Source organism: Cannabis sativa, chromosome 5, assembly GCF_029168945.1.
Source record: "Cannabis sativa cultivar Pink pepper isolate KNU-18-1 chromosome 5, ASM2916894v1, whole genome shotgun sequence".
In the NCBI taxonomy this organism is placed as follows: domain Eukaryota; kingdom Viridiplantae; phylum Streptophyta; class Magnoliopsida; order Rosales; family Cannabaceae; genus Cannabis; species Cannabis sativa.
This window is the reverse complement of record NC_083605.1, coordinates 65,322,354-65,345,834: the sequence shown is the minus strand read 5'-3', so window position 1 is coordinate 65,345,834 and position 23,481 is coordinate 65,322,354. Positions and strand designations below refer to the sequence as shown.

The 23,481-nt window shown below is 32.7% G+C and overlaps 1 protein-coding gene across 1 annotated transcript; it reads left to right on the top strand.

Moving 5' to 3' along the window:
* Positions 1 to 5,012: 5,012 nt before the first annotated feature.
* On the top strand, positions 5,013 to 22,729 carry LOC115696806 (uncharacterized). The gene is made up of 5 exons (XM_061116593.1): positions 5,013 to 5,129; positions 17,869 to 17,877; positions 19,416 to 21,567; positions 21,649 to 21,833; positions 22,610 to 22,729. Exons 1-5 carry the CDS (start codon positions 5,013 to 5,015, stop codon positions 22,727 to 22,729), a joined length of 2,583 nt encoding a protein of 860 aa, XP_060972576.1.
* The last annotated feature ends 752 nt before the right edge of the window (positions 22,730 to 23,481 follow it).

Here is a 23,481-nt window from a genome sequence, read left to right as displayed (position 1 = left end):
TTTAACCTTAAAATGAATAACTGTTATTAATTGAATAGGCTCACAACTAAATGAGCCTAAATAAAATCTATCAGTTATGATATTTTATTTAGCAACAACCACCTATATGTATCTATAATAGAAATTAAACATATAGGCTCACACAGGCATACACATTTGGATGGATCCTATCATGTTGCTAGGTCATACACAGATGAAAGAAGTTTGTAAAAATTACCTGTTACAAATTATTTACTTGATCTATCGTCAATTGAACCTTTGGTTAAAACTAGATCATCGGATCTATCATCAAGTTAACCAAGGCAATTTAGATCAAGCAATAATAGGTTTTAGAAAACTTACAAACAATCTAAAACACATACTCCTGCAACAAGGTTAGATTTGAATAGTTGGATGTAGGATTTATTTAATTTTAAACATTTATTTCGAAAATAAAATTAAAATTAAACCTACCATTTTGAAAAATTAGGTTTTGGGTAACCTAAATGTCATTTCAAAATAAATTGTTAACTTTCCTTTTAAATTTCATGTTATTTAATAAATTAAATAATAAAATAGAAAATGGTAAATACATACCCTTTTCTTGTTTTACAATTTAATTTAATTAAAAAAATAACAAAATTTAAAAGTTAACAAAAATACCTTATTTCCTCTTTTAAAATTATCATGATTATTATGATCTTACTTTAATTAAGGTCAAGTTACCAAAAAAAAATTAATATCTGACCTTAAAATAAAATAAAATAATCAAATTTTAAAGGAAATAAGAAAAAGGTAAGCAAAACATGATTTTTTCCTATTTTCAAAATCAAATTACACTAATATCTAAAATTAATTTTAAAAAATAAAATTAATTTATTTCTGATAATTAGATTTGAAATTTGAAAAATAAAAATCAACATACAAAACTACACAAAAAATCGGAATTTAATTCCATGAAATAGCATGAAAAATCGAAAAAATTGGAAAATTGGATGAACTGTACGGATGGCATGCAGTGCATGGCCATCCGCGCGCGTATCCTGGGTGCTTGACCGAGAGATCACGGCGCAGGAAGGCTGCAAGCAGCCATTCCACGCGCGTGATGGTGTTGCTCGTCACCCCGATTTTTCCAATTTTCAAAAATTCATAACTAATTCAAATTAAATCGAAATCGAGTTCTGTAAAAAAGTAAATTGCTTAGAATTTTCCAAACTATCCAAAAAAATAATTACAGAATAAGAACAGTAACCATTTTTCCCAGAATTCACAAACATCAATATGACACTCAAAGCAACATGATACCATCCAAAAAACAAGCAAATCGTTTTAAGTCCAAATTTCTTGCAAGCAAATCAATTACCATGGCTCTGGTACCAGTTGTTGGAAGTTATTTTACCAGAAACTTAGATCTACTCACAAGTATGTTGATTTAACAACCTAAATATGAACTTCTAAAAACGATATGAAATTAAACACATAAGAGTATCAGAAATCTTACAGTGATTGCAGCGGAATATATATGTCTCCTCCCACTCAGATCTCTAACCCTTGATTCCTTTCTGTAGCAGAGTATAATCAAGATCTGAGCCCGATGGTCCTTCTTTGTTGTCTCTGAAATCTACACAGCCTTCCTCACTATGATTGAGGTATTACTTGATGTGTGTGGGCACTACTCTAGCAATTATACATTTCGAAACAGTGAAGGAAGAGAGAGAGAGAGTGGCGGCTCAGAGAGAATTTTCTGAGAGAAAATTCTTTCAGAATAAAGCTGTGAAAAGGTTGTACAGATGTGTGTAACTCTGAAGCCTTTGCCTTCTATTTATAGAAGACCACCAAGGGCTATGATTGACATTTGAAATTGAAAAAATCAAAGAGAAAAGGAAGCTAAGTGGCCGGCCTAGGCATTGTGGAAACAAGGCTTGCCACTTTTCCAACTTTCCTTTTCCTACACTGATAGTTTCCTGTTTTGTGAAAAACTGCCAATTCCATTGTTCAACCACATTAATGACAAATCTAACTATTTAATAATTAAAATTAATTATCAAATAATATATTATCATTTATTTTATTAATAATGAAACTAATTAAAGTTTCCTAATTAATAAATATGCCAATCAAAATCTCTATTTACTGATTTGCCCTTAATAAGTGATAAATTCTCAAATAGACAAGTCCATCTTGAGAATTTTTAATTGATTAATTAAAATCAATTAAATGAGTCTTACAAGTAATATCATCTCAACTAGTGAGGGGACCATGGGTCTATATATCCGAGCTTCCAATAAGCAGATCTAGAATTTACCACTTAAATTCACTGACTTATTAATTCTTCGTTGAATCCACACATAGAACTCAGAATTGCACTCTCAGTATATAGAATGCTCTATATGTTCCACCATATAGACACATTATTAGTTATCCATTGTTATAATCCTAATGTGATCAATGATCCTCTATATGGATGATCTACACTGTAAAGGGACTTAAATTACCGTAACACCCTACAATGTATTTTATCCTTAAAACACTTAACCCTGTATAAATGATATTTCAACTAAGTGAAATGAGTACTCAATAATTTATCTCGTTTGGTTAAGCTCGAAGGAAATCACCCTTTGCTTACTATTCGCCAGATAGAAGCTATAGATTCCATATTTATGTTAGCGCTCCCACTCAATCGCACTACCGTGTTCCCAAAATGTATGTATTGCCCAGACTAAAGATTTAGGCTTAACTAACAAATCAAAGAACATGAATAACACTCTTGAAATTAAGCCTAACCATATCAGGATTTCGATCATGTGATCTAGGATCAACTTATGATATTGAATTGAATAGATGTTTACGGTAAGTTTCAAAATCTAATTCAAAGTTCAATATCGGTCCATTCCAATGCATACTCCATGCATCCAACCTGAGCTTTACTTTAACCTATGTTCTGGAAAGAACATAACATTTCTCCAAATGTAAGTAAACTCTGTTGTAGATTGTCATATCAGTGAAACCCAGTGTTCTGATAAATCTAGGAATACTTTATTCACATAGTCATGTTTATTTTCCACTGTGTTGACAACACAATAAACATGTTCAAGTATGTGAAAGGGGTTTGGATGAATTTATAAATCAAATAGACAAGCAATTGATTAAGTGAACCAAAACATACACAAGTGAATGAAAAATTACTTCTGTTACTTTATTGATATTGAATAATCTGGATTACATTGAAACAGAGTTTTATTTAGGGCATAAAACCCAACAGCTGCATCATCCCCGAGATAGCTGTCCGAGGGACGGAACCAGCTAGAAGAAAGATAGGCTGAAGAGTCCAAGGGAACGGGCACTGGAGGTCCAGAACCCATCCGGGACCGGCCTAAATAATCGCCTAAGTGAGAGAAGTAATACTCCTTTGCATGATCCCCCCACCGAGTGGAGGGCATCCTAAACCTATGGAGACGTTCATCGAACCCTATAGGCCTAAGGCTAGCATACTCACGGACAGGAGGAACGTAATGTATCATTAAAGGGGACTTACCAAAACCAGAAGTGTTGGCATCGGGAGCCCCCGTATTCGGCACCTGGACCGCAGGCCGTGGTCTGGGGGTCCTTCTCTCCACTGGGCTCCCGATACGAAGGGGCCTTCCGGCGGCCACTTGGGCCTTATTATAAGCCTGCTCCTGGGCCTTCTGGAAGAGGTACTTCTGGTACTTATCTTCCGCCGTGGCGATGATGTCCTCCCAGAGTACCTTCTCCGCGGCCGGAACCCTCACGTTTGGGCAGATGACTTTGGAAAGGTTGGAGTCATCCACTGACTGATGCCCCTGGATCAGCTTGGCCTTCCGGCAGTTCTCCGTCGTGACCAACTCCCCGACGTCGAGGGCCTTCCTGTCATATGTGGCGAAGGTCTTAGCTCGTTGGAGGAAAAGTTGAGTAGGTTCAGTCCGCGCATATGGAGGGATCCTAACCCACTCCGTGAGAAGCTCCGGATGTTCCACAGCCTGGAACCCGGAGGAAAAGAAGAAGCGGTGACGGTACTCCTTCACGTATTTTTGCTGGTTGAAAGGGACCGGGCCCTCATTCAAAGGATGGGCCCGGAAACCGTAAAAGTCGTCCTTAAGTTTGTCTCCCTTTTTAGGGACGGAAACAAGTTCATAAAAATACAAAATCTCTGCCGGACTGGGAGAGCCCCAGCCCCGGGAAGAATAAAAAATAAACAAGCCTGAAAGCAGGCGGTAAGCTTGAGGAATAAGTTGATATGGCGCAAGGCCGACAAATACTAGAAAATTAATAAAGTAATCCTGAAGGGGAAGCATGGCTCCGGTCATCAAGTGCGTTTGGCTCCAAGCTCCGAAGCCCCCGTAGTTGTGATTAGGCATCTCCGCGTCCCGGGGCGGCCGGTGGTAAGTCCCGGAAGTCGCAGGCTTGATGCCTGCCACCACCATGATGTGCTCCAGCTGGTGGGGGCAAGTAAGGGTAGAGTGAAGCTCGGTCGCTTCCCACCCCTTAGCACGGTGCTTATACCCTTCCTGGGCCACTGGACCCTTCATTACTTCCTTCAAGGTGGCCAGACGTTTCATGCCTTTCTGCGAAGATTTGGAACCAGATGCAGACATCTTGGCTTTGAAAAAGATTGAAAATTCCAGCAATAAGGCCCCAAACCAAACCCTAAATCAAAAAAGGGAATGAGGGTCCCCTAACCGCTGGAAAGAGGCCCCCTCCGGACAGTTGTCAACAAGAAAGCCTTAAAAGGTTTTCCTTGACAGAAGTCGGGTGCAAGAATCCCACAGATGGTGACATTACGAATAAGCAAAGAAAAAAAAGGGGTAAAAATCAAGAAAGACAAAGTCCTCTCTGAACCCTTGAAGGTCATTGCGTAAAGAAAAGATGGGTCCTTGACAAAAAATACGTAGAATAGAAGTAACTCGAACACCAGAAAAGAGGAATCTGACGTATTACACAAAAACTCAAGACATAAATTCCCAAAAAATTCAAACATCAAACCCAGAAAAAGCAGATGAACAGTAAAGCATGCGATGTGCACGAACAATAAACTAAAGTACGAGATGCAAGGAACTTACATAAAGCTTGAGAACTGGGCGTTGTTGTTGATCAGCAGTAAAAAGTTGATTGACAACGGCGAAGGAAGATCAGTAAGAAAACTATAGTGTTTGAGGTTTTTCTGATTCGAAGGTTTCTTTCTCTCTGGAAAACTTGAAAAAATTTGGTGAAAGTCTGAAAGTAACCAAATGAAGTGAGAATGGTGGCTTTTATAGGCCAAAACGCATGTGGAACAGGCGCGATCATCTACCAATCGAACGGTTGGGAAGGCACACGATTCGAATTCCCAGGATCCAACGGCTGAATTGATTCGTCATCAAGGCGGTGGAAACGCTTGAGTTTCTGTCTGACACCCATTAATGTGCCGTATCAATTAATGGACAAGAAACGAATCGACGCCTGCAAAAAGTGAATCGTTGCAGTAATGGTGATCATTAAATACACCCCCACGCGCCCAAAGCACGTGCCAGGAAATCGAGGAGCCAACCGGAGGCATCTAAGAAAGCCTTGTTCCTTTAACAATTAAACAAGGCTTCGGGGGTAAATGTTGCCCCTGATTTTGCTCAATATACGTGGACCAACCAGACAAGGACACGTGGACACAAAGGGTTTAGCACTTAAATTAATAGCTAAGTCTTTGTGAAGAAAGGTATTATCTTGGATATGCCTCCCGGAGAAGGCATGTAAGGTTTTAAATGCTCCTGGAGAGCAAGATAGCATCACAACATCTCCGGGTGGTGTCAGGCTTCCTCTAAGTAGTCATCTCGCATTTAATGCCGCATGGGAGGAGGCGTGTTGGAACTGCCACACGCAATAAAGTCTGACGACACAACCCCCGATCTGCACCTACAAGGCTATGACCAATAAAGTCTAATGACGGCTACTCTGTGAAGAATCACATCAGTCAAAAGGGAATAAGGACAACCCTCATAAAATCCCTAAGGCACCTAGGGATTTAACCATGCATTACCCATGGTATATTCATTGGGAATGCACAACTTTATTGATAGTTACAGAAATACATGTACCTTAATTCTGGGGATCACCCCACGAAAACACTATAAATACCCCCTCAAAGCTCATTAATGGGGGTCGAGAATTCTGGGTTGCATAAGTGCAAGAAGAGTAAATACTCACCAAGAACATTTTCTATATTAAATACAATCATAAATACACAGACTCGTGGACTAAGGCTCGTTAACGCCCCAACCACGTAAAAATCTCTCTCTTAATTTCTTACAGCTCTCTAAACTAATATTATTTTATTGGTTGCCGAAAACCTCGGTCAACAATTGTAAACATAAAAATAGACATAGCCAATTTATACTATACTAAAATAAGTATATATTTTTTTTCTATTGTTTCTATGTATTGATTATTTTTTAATAAGTTAGTGAAGGAATTTTCTATTGAAATATAATTCTTACATCAAAAAATAAGCAAACAAACATAACTTTATTAACTCCAAAAATTATTTAATTAGAAAAAATAAACATGACACAATAAACAAAGAAAAAGATAAAGAAAAGCAATTTTTTTTATATATATTATTTATTTTTTAAAAAATTACTAGAAAATAAACATAACACACATAGAGTGATATAATAAACATATGTGAATATTATTATTTTGTTTATTAAATTAGTATGTTTAATTAATAGAAAATAAAATAAACACATATATAAAATATTTTATATTATTGGTATGTTTATTATAATTGTAAACATAAAAATAAACATAGCCAATATTGCCATATATATAATAATCAATAATTATTACCATATATATTATAAAAAAAAATTGAAAAAAAGTTTTTAGTTATATATAAAAATGTATGAGAAAATAATAATAAGTTTTTTTTGCACATATTTTGTAATTAATTAAAATAATGTATACAAAATTGTAAAATGCCCTTCTTTTTTTAATTCTTTTTTTATTTTCTCTTTTTAAAGAAATATTAGGAAATATAGGCATGGAGCTGGCCTCTAACTCAGACTCCAGCCTCGGCCCCGGACTCAGACTCCAACATTGGCCCAGACCCAGACGCCGTCTCAGATCCTGACCTCGTACCCTGACCCAGCCCCGAACTTGGATCCCAGACTCGAACTCGGATCCCGACCCAGGACTCAGACTTAAACCACAGTCCCAAACTCGAAACCTGGTCCCAAACCCGAACCCAGAATCCCAAATCTCAACCTAGACCCGAACAAGGACACAAACCCTGAATCTCAACCCAAACCCGGACCAAGCCCCAAAACCCCAGCCTCAGACCTGGCCCTCAGACCCTCACCCCGATCCCCAATCCTTGACTCGTACACGAACACGGACCCCAACCTCGTGCTAGGGTTTTATGCCCTAAATAAATTAAAATTTCAATATAATCCTATATACTTATCAATAAAAGATTAGAAGTCATCTTATTACTATTATCTATTGATTGGTTCACATTTACTTTCATGATTATTTAATTAATATATAAATTATGCTAAATACCAAACATATAATTGTTCACGATTATAGTGTTATCACCATAGTAAAAAATAATCATGATTATATCTTTCAAACTATTTAGTCTCATGACTTATCAGTGTACTGGATTTACATTGACGTGATAAACATAGATGTTGTTTACTTATACTTGGCTAAGTGGAATGTCTTTTTTAGGGCATTAGCAAAGTAAACTAGAATTATACGTATAGGTTTACATCGAACAGAATCGATACTAATAGTAGAAAAGATATCATAAACTTACCGTTGTATATTTTCTATGTCAATATCACTTAGTTGATCATAGATCAATCGATCTTAATTCCGGGATAATTAAGTTCTTTCCAGTTGTAGCATTAGAGTTCTTTGACTTGTCCGTTACTGGCTTACCTCTCTGAATCGCTCATACTTACATCTTAAGAACTTGGTAGTGCAATTGAGTAGGAGTATTATCATACATCATTACTACAAAATTGGGCTTTAGAGGCAGTTTTTAAGGGCTTTTAGAGTCGGTTTTGGTAAAATACGCTACCAACGTTGTTCCAAGTGACGTTGTAGGGTAAATAACAACCGACGGTATAGGGACCCTATGGCGTTAGTTTTTTCATAACAACCGACGCTATAGGGTCCTTATGGCGTCGGTTATTTTATGTGTCGGTTATTATACAATAACTGATGCCATAAGGACCCTATGCCGTCGGTTGTTATGAGAAACCGACGCCATAGGGTCTTGTTTTTTTCCAGCTTTACAATTTTGTGTTTCAGCATATTTTTTATATATATTATTTTATTATTAATATAATTAAATTAAGTATAAATCATATATAATAAGCATAAATAAAAATAAATTGAAAAGGTAAATATATTCACATTTATATTAATCAAAGTGTTTGTATATTAGCTATTTTTTATTAATATTTTATATTATGTGTTTGTATTTTTGTAGTATATTAGTATCATTTCTATAATTTTTTAAGTTATATTTTATAAATTAATTAGTATATTACATAATAAATAATGTGTAATACTATAAATTTCATGTATTTAATATTTTTATACATTTAAAATTTTCAAGACCAATAAAATGAAACAATAATTTAAGGACTAGAGTAAATAAAAAAATTAGAGAAAGGGCTAAACGTTGCATGAAATTTTTTAAAAACTTTAAACATTGATAACGTTTGATCCAATTGTCCGTTTGAGGCGATTTTTTTTAAAACTTGGGTATTTTTTCACGTTCTACGCATCCCAAACAGCATACGGCAGTTTGGCCAACCATTTTGTCTAAAAAAATACTCTTTTGTATACTAAAATCATGTTATGCACCCCCTTTCACCCAATTTTTTGTGTTTTATTTTGCTTTTTACTTAAAATAAACTAATAGAATTCTAATTTTGAGTATTAGAATCAATATTTATGATGTATTTGTTAATTCTACTACAATGAAATGTGCAATACTAATTTCTTTTTATATCTCTTCTAATATTTAAATAAATTTATATAAAGATTGTGTTTCGGTATATTGGTAAAGACTTATCAATCTATACTTTTAGTCACAAGTTCAAATCCCAATAGACTATTTTTTGTATTTTTTTTAGGTAACTATATCTATCCTTAGCACTCAACAATATCTATCATATGTATTAGATCAATATTATTCTAAAATTACTCTAAGTATTTAAGGATTATCTAAACATATATAAGAAAATATTTTTATAAAAGTAAATTAAAGAAAGCATACCTTATACCAAAAATTATGTATTTGACTTCCGATAAAGTCACTTCCGATAAAATTCTAACAACCAAGTTTAAGAGAAACTAAAATCAAATATTATCCTAAATCTATCGAAATTTCGGCAACATAACAGCTATAATTGAACGTTTCCAAAAAATTCAAACATATTAATAACAACAAAACACAATTTAAAATAATATAAAATAATCACAACAACATTTATCAATATAAAAGTTTACCACCCATCTTATTGCAGTACATGTATTCACAGAACCTACTTCACTACGGATGAATATTTAAGATATTCAAACTCATCTAACATGTATATTATTCCACCCATTGATCCGGCGCATTACAATATATTACAGAACCTACTTAACTACAAATGAAATATTAAGATATTCAAACTCTACTAAGCATTCATCATTAATTTATAATAAAAGTTGATAAATGTATACATCGAGCTACCTTGAAACCGATCAACACCAAATAAGTCTCATCCTTGCAAATTGACCTCACAACCTACAACATAAAGAAATACTACAAAATTACCAATTTCTTTATTTAGCTACTTACTAGCTATATAATTTATGAGTAACTATAGTTACTAACTAGTTACTAATGAGTAACTAGTTAGTAATAAAAATGTATGAATATGAATGAAAATTAATAACTTGCTAAGTAGTTGTAACTAACTATTTACTAGCTACTAAAAAAATAAAAAGACATGAATAAAATTGAAAATAGAAAAAAAAAATTGATACAAAATAGAGTTAATTTCTGAATTTTTGTTTCTAAACTAATTTTTGAGAAATTAATTTCTAAACTTTTATTTTAATACTCTCCTATTTCATTCTCATTCACAATATTTAACAAAACTATTAGTTTAAAATACTCCATATATAAAATACTCTCCTATATCACATTTCTCATTCACAATATATATACACACAATACACATTCAATACAATACAATAAAATACATATTTAATAATATAGAAAAACCCTAAAAAATTTATAAAATAAAAAATAAAGCAATGTACATTACTAAAATTAGTAGAAATTAGGTTTATACCTTTTAATAGACGTTGAGATATAATGTTTTCTCCACTAAAAATGGTGGCCGGAGGTATAACCACCACAACCATTACCTCTACCTTCGGTTTACCCTAAAAAATGAGGAAAACTATGATCTTTTCAGGTATATAATTTTAGGTATGAAAAATAGAAGATTTAGAAACAAAAATAAGCTAAAATGGTGAAAAAATGGTGAAATGGGGGTGATTTTCCGTGGTGGTTGGCGTAGAGGGTTTGGGGTTTCTCTGGTTTGGGAGTTTCTGGGTTGGCTGATCGAATGAGGAAGATGAAGGACTGGGCTAGGATTATAAACCCTTTTGGCGTCGGTTATTTGGAAATAACCGACGGTTATAAACCCATGGTGCCCCTATGCCGTCAGTTATTTCCAAATAACCGACGCCATAAGTGGTGTAAAATTCCCTTCTTCAAATTTTTAACCCTATGTCGTTGGTTATTTATTATTATGCTGAAAAAAAATACCTCTAAAGGCTTGTTTTGTAGCAGTGCATATGGATATCTGTAACTTTTATGATTATTTTGAAGTGTAATGATACTTTCCTTTAAGCTTTGTAAAATAAGTTAAATGGTGGAGTACTCATTTTCAGTAATTATATTAGTTTACTGAAATATCATTTACAAGGAGTTAAGTGTTTAAGGGATAAAATGCATTGAAGGATAAAACAGTAATTTTGTCCCTATTCAATATAGATTATCTGTATAGGATCATTGATTAGTTTGATTAAAATAATAGATAATTTGTAGCGTGTTTATATTGGATATATAGAGTGTTCTATGAAAATTAGAGTGCGATTCTGAATCTAAAATAGAGTTTAGAGGAAATAATAAGTTAGGAAATTTACTCGGTAAATTTCAAAGCTAGTTATTGTGAGCTTGATTTAAGAGGCCAATGGTCCCCACATTATCTGGAATAATATCATTTTAATGACTCAATTAATTAATTTAATAAGCCAATTGGATTTTAAAAATAGAGTATGTTTTATTTGAGAATTTTCACTAAGGTTGAGCTGTTTTGAGAAAAAAAAAATTATTTGTTAATTAAGATACTTTGTGAGATTAATTAATAAATATATTTAAATTGTATTTTTATTTAATAATTATAAATTAAAAGTTAATATTTAAAGAGTTTAGATTTGATAAGTGGTAAAATTAAAAAAAGACATATTGTTTCATTAAGTTGAAATAAAATGGAAAAAATCAAACCATGGGCCACACATTATGTATTTCGGCCATGGAGTATTTTTTTCAGCTCAAATGTCTTTTATTTTAGCCCATCTAATCTAACTCTAACCATATGACAAGTCTATATAAGGAATATAATCGAGCTTTTTCTAATAAGCTGTGAAAACTTAACTCTGACAAAAGACAACAAAAGCTTTAGTCCTTAAGCCAATTTCAAAATTATAAACTCTCCTTTCTCTCAGTCCTATAATGAGTTGAGCACCAACCCACTCTAATCAAGGTGGTACTTAGATCTTTATGGAAGATCATATCGTTTGTCGCTTATCGATTTAAGAAAAGCAATCCAAGTTCATTATTTGGCAATACTGCTGGAATGAAAGGAGTCACTTAATTTTGATGGAATCAATGTAAAAAATTTAAAACTTTATACATGTTTATTTTAACGTTTGATAAATCATCTTTTAGAATGTTAAATTATTATGCTAATAATCAAACATACATAATAATAAATAGATTCTGGTAAAATAAGTTCTAACAATTAGTCTTTGTGCCTAGGCAACATTTATTTTCATGTTAAATATGTTTTAAAATGATTATTCCATGTTTTGAATGGGATCATGTTTATTGTTTATGATTTGGTAAATTTTATGTGAAATTGTATGTAATTCTATGAAAAATATTTTATTTTGCCTTATTAGTGATTCAAGATATTATTGGTTGAAAATTATACATGCATGAATTTTACGGAATTGATTTCGGGTCAAAATTGACCTGAAACCCCTTTTGAGGGGTGCTTCCTATGCAAGCTCGAGGCTGGCAGACAAAACTCACCTTGGAAGCCTATCGCGCGCACGTATCAGCCTCGAAGCCCCCAGGCCTCATTCCTCTCACGCGCACATCACTAAGGATGTGACAGAGAGATCTCAGTCTCTTGGGAGATGCACACCTTCAATTCTCGGGCCTTCCATGCCCATCCGCACACACACAAGGCTGTTACTAGCAGCCTTGACAAGGTGACTTGTGACCAGCCCTAGCTGGTTACTAATTAGTCACCATTCTGAATGTTACATGATTTTTGATTAAAAATTGATTTTTAATTAAAATAAAAGTAGAAAATTCTAAAAATTAGTGAAAAATCATAATTATTCATTTTTGAACCTAAATATAAGCTCTTAATTAGTAATATTTATTTTTTAATAGATTATTAATAATGAATTTTATTATTTTAATGATTTTATAATATGGTTTGAATTTGAAATTGGTTAATTTATATATTTTTATTTTTCATATAATTTATATGGTCAGATATCAAAATATTAGTATATTTTGATTAATTTGTAATTTTAGCCTTTTATTTAAAATATTATATTCTTATTATCTTATATGCTATATAAATATTAATAAAATTAAAATTAGTCTAGATATTTTATAGGTATCCTTCAATCTCAAATTCAGCATATTTTATTAATATTTTGATTGTTTGAATTATAAATTGAGAAAAATGATATTATAAATATTTAATTTATTAATTACTTTTTAATAGCAGATATTATATCATTTTTGACATATTGGTTATTTAAAACATTAAAATATAATAAAATAACCTAAATAATTTGTATATGAGTAAAAATTTCAATTTTTAAGAGTTATTTCACAACCTTTAAATTTAAAAATTAGCATTATTCTTATTTTTAATATTTTTTTTTTTTTGTTAAAAATGATAATATCTCAACCATCTTGTTACTTTTTTGTGTTTTACAACTAATTAATTATTTGATAAAATCTAAATTAGTTATGGTCAAATTGATGATAGATATTTGAGGAAATTACATTCTATACCTTTTTAATATTGTCCTCTTTTATTTTTACCTTCTTTTTAAAATCTATCATTTTTACCTCTTTTTTTAAACATTATACTAATTTTGCCCCTGTCACTTCAAGATACTCTCCATGTGATTCTCTTATGTAAGGGTATTTTGGGTACAATACATATAAAAAGAGGTATGTTTCAAATAAATATAAAATTAGAAGTAAATTTGATTAATTAATGAATAAAAGAGGCATTTTTCAACTTACCCCTAGATATTTTGATATAAATTGACCGTGGTAAAATTGATGGTAGATTTTTACCAACTAAATTGATTATTTTGAAAAAAAAAACTATTATTTAATTGATTTAATGACTATGATTAATTTGGTGATAGATCTTTCAAATCTAAATTAATCTTAGTTAATTTGTAACATCCTACTAATTTAGGTATGCCACTGTGTTTACTAAATTACTGTGCTCATCTTTACTAATCAAAGGGTTTAGTGTAAAATAATGTTTAACAAAAACTTTTATAATAAACATAAACTTTTCTAATTAAACAAATATGTAAAGTTTACAAACTCCAGGATTCCAATTCTATTTTTCAAACATTTATAAAATACAATAAATCAAAAAGTGTTGCCCAACGATTAACAAAATTGAGCCCATGTCTTGTGGAAGATCTAAACATTCCATGTCTAACCATCTAGATATGTACAATTTTCATTGAGTTCCAAACCTATTGCTATTCAGCTTTTGCCTTATATTTACCTATACATGGAAAATATATCAGTGAGTCAACAGACTTAGTAAGAAAAACATAAAATACAAAGATACAACTTGACTTGCAACGAGGCATCCATACATCTAATTACCAAGTCTGAAACCCTTGTCCTATGCGTATGATTCTTGAACATTCTTGGCTATAGTACGATTAACCATAATACCACATGCACTCAATGTTGGAAATTATTTTACCAGGATCTAGATTTACCACCATGTATGTTGATTAACACCCTAAATATGAATTCTCTAAAACAATAGAATTTAAACACATATAAAGTTCAAGAAACCTTACATTGATTGCAGTGAAATAATATGTCTCCTTCCACTCAGATCTTTAACCCTTGTTCCTTTCTGTCGCAGAGTATTATCAAGATTTGAGCCCGATTCTCCTTCAGATGTTGGATTCTTCATAGTCTTACACACTATGATTGAGTATTTGACTTGCTGTGGGTGGGCATGTACCCTTTCACTATAGGGTTCGAAAATATAAAGAAGAAGAGAGGGAGATTCGAATTCTATAGAAGGAGGTTCTCAAGTTTCTAGTTGTTTGACAGAGAATGAAAACTAGGTAAACTTAAGTTGGATAAAATGAGAACCATAATATTATTCATTTTATAAGATTTCTCCTAGGGTTAGATTAAAATTATATGGCATTAAAAAATGATAAAAAAATAGCTAAATATACCTTGTGGCCGGCCATAAGATGGGCCCCACTAAATTAGAATTTTGCCATTTTATTCAATAATTTATTCTTTCTTTCACAAATGCCATATTTTCTATTTCAATCTTTTAAATGTCAAAAATATTTATTTAATAATTAAAATTAATTATCAAATAAATTTATCATTTAATTTATTTATTAATTAAACTTAATAAAGTCTCTTAATTAACAAATAAACCCTAAAATCTCTTATCTTCACAATTAAGCCCTTGCTTAGTGAAAATTCATAAATAAGACATAGTCTAATTTTAGAATTATAATTGATTAATTAAAACCAATTAACTGAGTCTTACAAGCAGTATTATCTCAACTAGTGTAGGGACCATGAGCCTATATAACCAAGCTTCCAATAAGCAGATTTAGAATTTACCAAGTAAATTTCCTAACTTATTAATTCCCCCTTGCGCCACTATAGATTCAGAATTGCACTCTTAATTATATAGAACGCTCTATATGTTCCATGATATAGATACACTATGAATTATCCATCGTTCTAATCTAAATAATCAAAGATCCTCTATAAATGATTTACATCAAGTAGGGGTAAATTTACTGTTCCACCCCTCAATATATTTTATCCTAAAAACACTTAGCTTCCTATAAATGATATTTCAGTAAACTAATGTAATTACTGAAATTAGAGCTCTTCCATTTATCTCTATTAAGCCAAACTCAAAGAAAATTATCATTTTACTTTTACGTCCAGATAGAAGTTATAGATTCCATATCTATGGTTAGTGCTCCCACTCAATTGTACTATAATATTCCTAAGATGTATGTGTTACTCGAACCAATTGGTAGGCTTTAATGAACAATTTTAAGAATATAAATAACACTCTGAAGATCGTACCTAACCATATTAGGATTAAGAACTTTTGATTTAAAAGTTAAGAAGGGAGAATTTTAAGCTAAGACCCTTAGAAAACTAAAGCTATCACCACGTAGAACAACTCATATGAAAATTTATGTGTACATTATTAAGTAAATTCCCATATAAGTCATCAACTAAAGACCTTAACTAATTCTCAATTACAATAAATTAAAACTCCCTCGCTTGTGAGTTTTTTCTGGCCATGTCACTCAAGATTACAAGAACAAAAAAGCAGTTGCAACCAACTACCAGCCTAGATTGAGCTCAGGTTTACAGAAGCCTATAAATTCCTAAATTTTAAACCCACAAGATACCTGAGATAGACTTCATCAGCTAAAGAGAAAGAGTAGAGAGTCATTTGTGTGCTTGTAATACATGTAAACAGAAAGAAAAGAAAGTAAGTGACACTACTACAAAACTATGTTTTCTTGACTTTTTTAAGCAGTCGAGTAAATTATTCCCATCGGTAAGAATGACGCTTATTCGACCATCAAGAAAACTGGGTAGAATAGGCAAAAGTAGAAAACTTTCAGGAAAACTTTTTCCTAGACGTGGAAAACCATCGGGGATACTGAGCAGTATAACCGACCGTTTAAAACAGTTGCTTATACTATAGGCAACTGTTTAAAACCATCACTTATAGTATATGCAACTGTTTTAAGCAGTCACCACCACCAACACTACCACTGCATACCACCACCACCACCGTCAATCACCACCATGTAAACACCACCACCCACTACCACCGCAAGCACACCATTATAATACCACTACTGCCATTGCATTTATTAGATTCAAATTAACCATAAAAGCAATCATAACTAAATCATCTTAGATCCTGATGATCCACAAAACAAAGATAAAATGCAAAAATAATCTCAGATCTAGAACAAAACTAAACAAAATACCAAAATAAGAAAATTAATAAACAAAAATATAGAAATAAAAAGAAATGAACAAATATGAACTCATGGTGCTCATGGAGGAGAGGGACAGAGTCACGGTGGTGCTTGTGGTGGCTCGTGGTCGCATGACTATCTCTGGACGAGAGAGAAAGAGATGAGTGACAGTGGTGGCGAAGAGAGAGAGAGAGAGAGAGAGAGAGAGAGAGAGAGAGAGAGAGAGAGAGAGAGAGAGAGAGAGAGAGAGAGAGAGAGAGAGAGAGAGAGAGAGAGAGATGGTGGGGGTGGTGGCTCGTGGCTGAGGAGAGAGAGCGGTGGACCGAGAGAGATTTGGAATAAAATGAGATCTGGAATGAATGTTATTGGGTTTTTATATTTAAAATGGTATCCCTGACGGTTTAAAACCGCCGGGTTTCGAAATAGAGAAAGGGTTCAGACGTTTGGGGTTGTAAAATGAATTTTTTTTTCTTTTATATAATAACGGGTATCCCTGACAGTTTAAATCGTCGACTATAGATTTTTGACGGTTTAAAACCGTCGGGGATACCCGTTACACTTATTTTTCAATTTTGAAATCATGACTATTTTAAACAGTCGAGAATTCTAAACGATTATTTTAAATCGTCGGGAATACTCCACTATTACCGATAGGTTTAAATAGTTACCTAACTTTATAAGTGATTGTTTAAAAAAAAATGGATATGAGGACCGACGAGAATAAACCTTTTTGTAGTAGTGTGAGAAGAGAAATTGATACATTGAGAGAAAAATAACAGAGAAAGAGAAAGTTACCAGGTCGTATTTATGACTGGAAATTTGAGGCTTGTATTGGCGATTTGCCATTGTTGATAGTAGAAACTCAAGCTTTCTCTAAGTCGACCTTGACAGAGACATATTTTGTCTTTGGGGTGAACTCCGAGATCACTCTTTTGTGTCGATCTTCAATTTCTGTTTGTATTTCTAACTCTAAATAACTCTCATTTTGTAGATTTATTGTGATTCGTTTGTTGTATTGGTAAGATTCCTAAATCTAGGTTAGATCAGAGGAGTTCTTGGTAAGGAACTCACTCTACTAGGATTTGTATTCTTTGATCTAGGTTATGTGCTTTTTATTTACTCACTTGTGTTTCTCGACTCTTCCTATGTTTGTGTGTGCGAAGTAAGTGACAATCGTTTGTCACATGTTAGGTAAAAGGTCATAATTGACCTTGACGTGTTTAACATTGTGAGTTATTGGTGTAGGTTGATAAGGTAATTTTTTTTCCTACAACTGTCTTAATAATCTACACCTTTCTTTCCCATCTTCATCCTCCACATTTAGTTTCACATTTTTTTCCTCTTCCAGCAAAACCAAAGAGCAGTTTGTTGGGAATTATATTGAATCACCTTATCATAAGTAGTGCTATTTGCTCACTTATTTTTGTTTGTTTTGCGGCTAGGAGTTCCATTTGCTCGCTTATTCTTGTTCGCGGCTAGGAGTACCATTTTGCTCGCTTGTGGCTGGCTAACTCTTTGATAGGCGTGGATCGAAAGCCCGTTAGGGATATGGCTCTGATACCAAGTTGGGAATCATGGGGTTCCATCTCAAAACCGATTGGCAATGAGTGTAGTAGCCCATGTTCTTATATATAGCTCAATATTCTTACATTTGATCCATGTGGGACAATATTGTCCAATACAGTCCAAGAGATTCTCACACAGGGGCGGATCTATTTGACACTCTACAGAGGCCATGCCCCCCCCCCCCCAAACTTTCCAATTCTTATAATATTCTATATATATAATTCATTTTTTATTATTATATAACATATGGTGGCCCCCACATGTTTTAGTAATGGTCAGTAACTTGTAAATGGTTTGGGCTTTTTAGTTTCTTCTTTTTTATTTTTTGTTTGTTTCCAAATAAAACGTATTGTGCAATAAATGATATATATTATATATGTTTGTATATTCAAATTTAGTGGAAAGAATAGAAGGCAAAATAAAGAATAGTGGATATAAGCCCAACGCCAGTGTTACTTTATATTATATATATATGTATTTATATGTATTTTCAAAAAAAAAAGATATTTATTTCCTTTTTTAAAGGCAATTATTTTCTAAGACACATATGTCTTTTTATTTTTTTTATAATAATAAAAAAAAATGGGAACTAAAAAATTTTAAAAACCTTCCAAATAGATAATTAGGTATTATTATTCTCTTCTTCCTCTCTCATAGATAATTAGGTATTACCATTTTTTTTTCTTCTCTCATTTCATACCTATTACATGAGCCACCATTTTTACGAATAAGGTGATTAAATTATGTTTTACTTTGATTATTTCTATAACATCTATATTTAATTTGTGGTAGCAAATTTACAGGAATGAATTAAAGAGCAGTACACATCAAAAAGAAGTGGCAGATATCAAATAACAAGTAAAGGTATCTTATAGAAAAAGATATATGCATTTTAAATATTCAATTCAAATTTCAATCTTATTCTTTCTCTCAAATATTATATATACAAATAGTTGATATAACTTTAATTGACATTTATGTTTTATTTATATTATATATATATATATAAATTAAGTAGGTGCCTTACATTGAAAAAAAAAATAATTCTACTAATAATTTTTTTTGTTTGGAGTGATACTTAATGATAAATTAATATAAAAATATATACATACATATACACATGTTATAAGCTTTTTTTTATTAATATAGTTTTGTTTATTAATTATTATAGATAGGATTTTGTTGATAATTTGATTAATATATAGTTTTTTTTTTTTTAATTGTAGATGAAAAAGTCAACCACAATTGATACATTCTTTAAAAGAAAGAATGTTGAAGTTTCAACATCTAAAGTCTCGTCAAATCCATCAGTGGATGTAGATCATAACAATTCAAAAAATCGTCCAACAAAATCTTTAAGACTTGACATTAAAGAAGGGTTTGATATTAATTCATTAGAGCGTGATCCAGGAATACGCCTGCCAATATGGGAGTATCCACCTGAGAAGCGTGACGAAGTTCGTAGAGCTTACATTAAGGCTGGTCCGTATCAGATTATACTCTCTAGCTATCAAAAATCAGAAGAAGCTCATTCACGTTCTTTTCAGCCATCTTGGTTTAAGTTATTTCCATCTTGGTTGGAATATTCTCCTAAAGTACATGCTGCATTTTGTCTACCATGCTTTTTATTTCACTCTAAAGATGCACATCCTAGATTGGATGCATTTACTATTAATGGATTTCGATCATGGAAAAAGGTGAGAGGAAAAAATTGTGCATTTTTAGCACATATCGGAGAAGATATAAATTCACCTCATAGAAATGCTGAGAAAGCAGTTGCAGATCTCATGGACCAACCAACACATATTGGAAGAAGGTTTGCGAACTTCACATCACAAGAAATTGCTGACAATAGACTTCGTTTGAAAACATCAATTGAGGGGATTAGGTGGCTCGCATTTCAAGCATGCCCTTTTAGAGGTCACGATGAATCTAAAACTTCAATTAATCGGGGAAACTTTTTAGAGTTATTGAGTTTCATAACGTCCTACAATGATAAGGTAGCCGAAGTTTTGGATAAAGCTCCACGAAATGCCACATATACATCACAAACAACGCAAAAACAAGTTTTACATGTCTTGGGAGATAAAGTGAGAAACGCGATTCGTGAAGAAATTGGTGATGCAAAGTTTTCAGTAATAGTTAATGAAGCACAAGAGGAATCTAAGAAAGAGCAAATGTCAATTGTTTTAAGATTTGTTGATAAAGATGGTTATGTGCAAGAACGTTTTTTCGGGCTTATTCATGTCAAAGACACTGCTGCTTTAACATTAAAAGAATGTATTTTCTCTATACTCTCTAATTATAGTCTTGATGTTCAATCTATTCGTGGACAAGGTTATGATGGCGCAAGTAACATGCGTGGACAATGGAATGGTTTGCAAGCATTAATTTTAAGTGAATGTCCTTATGCTTACTATTTTCATTGTTTTGCACATCGTTTGCAATTAGCATTAGTTGCTGCATCTAGAGAAGTTATTCCAGTCCATCAATTTTTTACAAAGTTAAACTCCATTGTTAATATTGTTGGTGCTTCATGTAAGCGCAATGACCAACTAAAAGCTGCTCAAGCTGCAAATATTGCTCATTTACTTGAGATTGATGAACTAGAAAGTGGAAAAGGACTCAATCAAATTGGTTCTTTACAAAGGGCAGGTGATACTCGTTGGAGTTCTCATTTGAAATCTATTTCTAGTTTGATAAAGATGTTTAGTGCAACATGTGAAGTTTTATTGAATATTATTGAAGATGGCACTACTTTTGCTCAACGAGGAGATGCAGATGCAGCTTATGAGTCATTAACTTCTTTTGAATTTGTTTTCATTTTGCATCTTATGAAAAAAATTCTAGAAATTTCTAATATACTCTGTCAAGCTTTGCAACTTCAGTCTCAAGATATTTTAAATGCAATGCATCTTGTTTCTTCTACAAAGACTCTCATTCAGAAATTGAGAGAAGATGGATGGGATGAATTAGTTGATGAGGTGAAATCTTTTTGTGAACTTGTTAATATACCTGTGCGAGATTTTAATGCTCATTATACTGCAAAACGAGGAAGAAGTTGTGGTCAACAAGATGCAATTACAGTGGAGCATTATTACAGAGTTGATCTTTTCAATGCAGTGATAGACTTTCAACTACAAGAATTAAACAATAAATTCAATGATAGCACAGTGGAGTTACTCATTCTCAGTTCAGCTTTAGATCCAAGAGAGATGCACACATCATTTAGAATTGATGACATTTGCAAGTTGGTACAAAAATTTTACCCAAAAGATTTTACAGAATACGAGATGGTACAATTAAGGACGCAATTTGAACAAAATCATATACGAGAACTTCCTGATTTTAATGTTTTGGCAACCATTTCTAATTTATGTCAGTGATTGGTAAAAACTAGAAAAGCAGAGATTTTTCCAATTGTGTATAAAGTGATAACTCTTATTCTTACACTTCCAGTTTCTACAGCTACCACAGAACGATCTTTTTCAGCTATGAATATAGTAAAGACTACACTTCGCAACAAGATGGAAGATGAATTTTTAAGTGATTGTTTGCTCGTGTATATTGAAAGAGAAATTGCCAAAAAATTTAGTATAGATTCACTTATCGATGATTTTCGTGATATGCAAGAAAGACGTTCTGTATTTTAATTTTAATTATGAATTTAATAAAAATATTTAGATTTTTGACACTTAAATTTATAATATAGTTTAGCCCCCCAAACTTTTTATGCTGGCTCCGCCCCTGTTCTCACACCACAATCACTACAGAAAACTATAGCTATTATATTATAATACATGTAACAAAATTTCATCACTTGGGAAATAAACTATGGATAGCCCAATTAATAACACATTATAGAGATAATATAGTATTTCATCCACAAAACATTTTTTAATGAAAATATTGCATAATTTCATACTGCCATTGTGATAGACAAGACAACTATTGGTCAAAAAAATCTAACACAAGAAAGTGTACTTGATTATCATATAGTGTACTGTAGTCTAAATCCATACCATGATTCCAAATTATGAAGTATCAATTATGAGATTTTATACCATTACTTTTCTTTACATTTGCTTTCATTTTATAAAATAAATCAAAACAGAAAGACCCACGTAACTAACACATGTGCCTTTATTTTCCATTTTTTCTTTAAAATCTAAGGAACACAAATTACGTACTCAAAGGAGAGAAGCAACAATGATAAGAATAGATACAACAAGACAAAATATGATAACATGCAAAATTTAGAGAGAGAGAGAAAGAGAGAGACTCTAATTAATGTAAGACTAGATAGTTCGATACAAGTCACTCTCATATCAATAATTCTAGAAACAAAATTGGATGAAAAACTAGAGAAAAGTATGTATTTATTGAATCTCCTTGCCATGAATGAAAGAATGAAATGCAGAACAAGAAAGAGGAAGAAAGAGAATCAAAGGAAAGAGATGAAAGAATCTCTCCTTCTGTTATTGAACAATGTTACAGCATTATATACAAGCATAGCAGAGTAAAGGAAGCTAACAACTAATTACAACAGAAATCATAACAGAATTACAGCTGTACAGTTAGTTGCATAACTAACTAGCTGAGCTGTTAATTAGCTCTAACACCTCCCCTCAAACTCAGAATTGAAGCATCTTCAATGTTGAGTTTGTTTCTGAACACAGAGAACCTTTCAGTCGAAATAGCCTTAGTTAGACCATCAGCTAACTGATCAAAGGCAGGGACATGTTTGATTTGCACCAACTTGTTGAGCACCTTTTCCCGAACAAAGTATAAGTCAAGTTCAATGTGTTTGGTCCTAGCATGAAGGACCGGATTTTGAGTCAACATTACTGTACTCAAATTGTCACACCAAATTGTGGGAGGCTGAGGTTGCTGAATTTTAAGCTCCGAGAATAGGTAGTGCAGCCATGTTAATTCAGCAGTTACATTGGCCACACTTCGATACTCTGCTTCTGTGCTTGACCGAGAGACTGTTGGTTGCTTTTTACTTTTCCAAGTGATCAAGTTCGAGCCAAAGAAGATGGCAAAGCCAGTGGTGGAACGTCTATCATCAGGGTCTGAAGCCCAATCAGCATCACAGAATGCTACCAAATCATATGAGCTAGGTCTTTTCAAGTGAAGACCAAAGTTTATAGTGCCACTAATGTACCTGAGAATTCGTTTAACAGCCATCCAATGTGTGGTTAAGGGCTTCTGCATAAATTGGCAGACTTTATTCACACTAAAGGAGAGTTCAGGACGAGTGATAGTGAGGTATTGCAGAGCACCTACTAT

What these genes read in the sequence shown, in the direction of transcription:
- LOC115696806 (XM_061116593.1), top strand. Translation starts at nt 5,013, where the DNA reads ATGTGCACGAACAATAAACTAAAGTACGAGATGCAAGGAACTTACATA. An exon ending in GGCAACCATTTCTAATTTAT is followed by an intron (nt 21,568 to 21,648) that starts GTCAGTGATTGG and finishes TTACACTTCCAG; the next exon opens with TTTCTACAGCTACCACAGAA. An exon ending in ATATGCAAGAAAGACGTTCT is followed by an intron (nt 21,834 to 22,609) that starts GTATTTTAATTT and finishes AATGAAATGCAG; the next exon opens with AACAAGAAAGAGGAAGAAAG.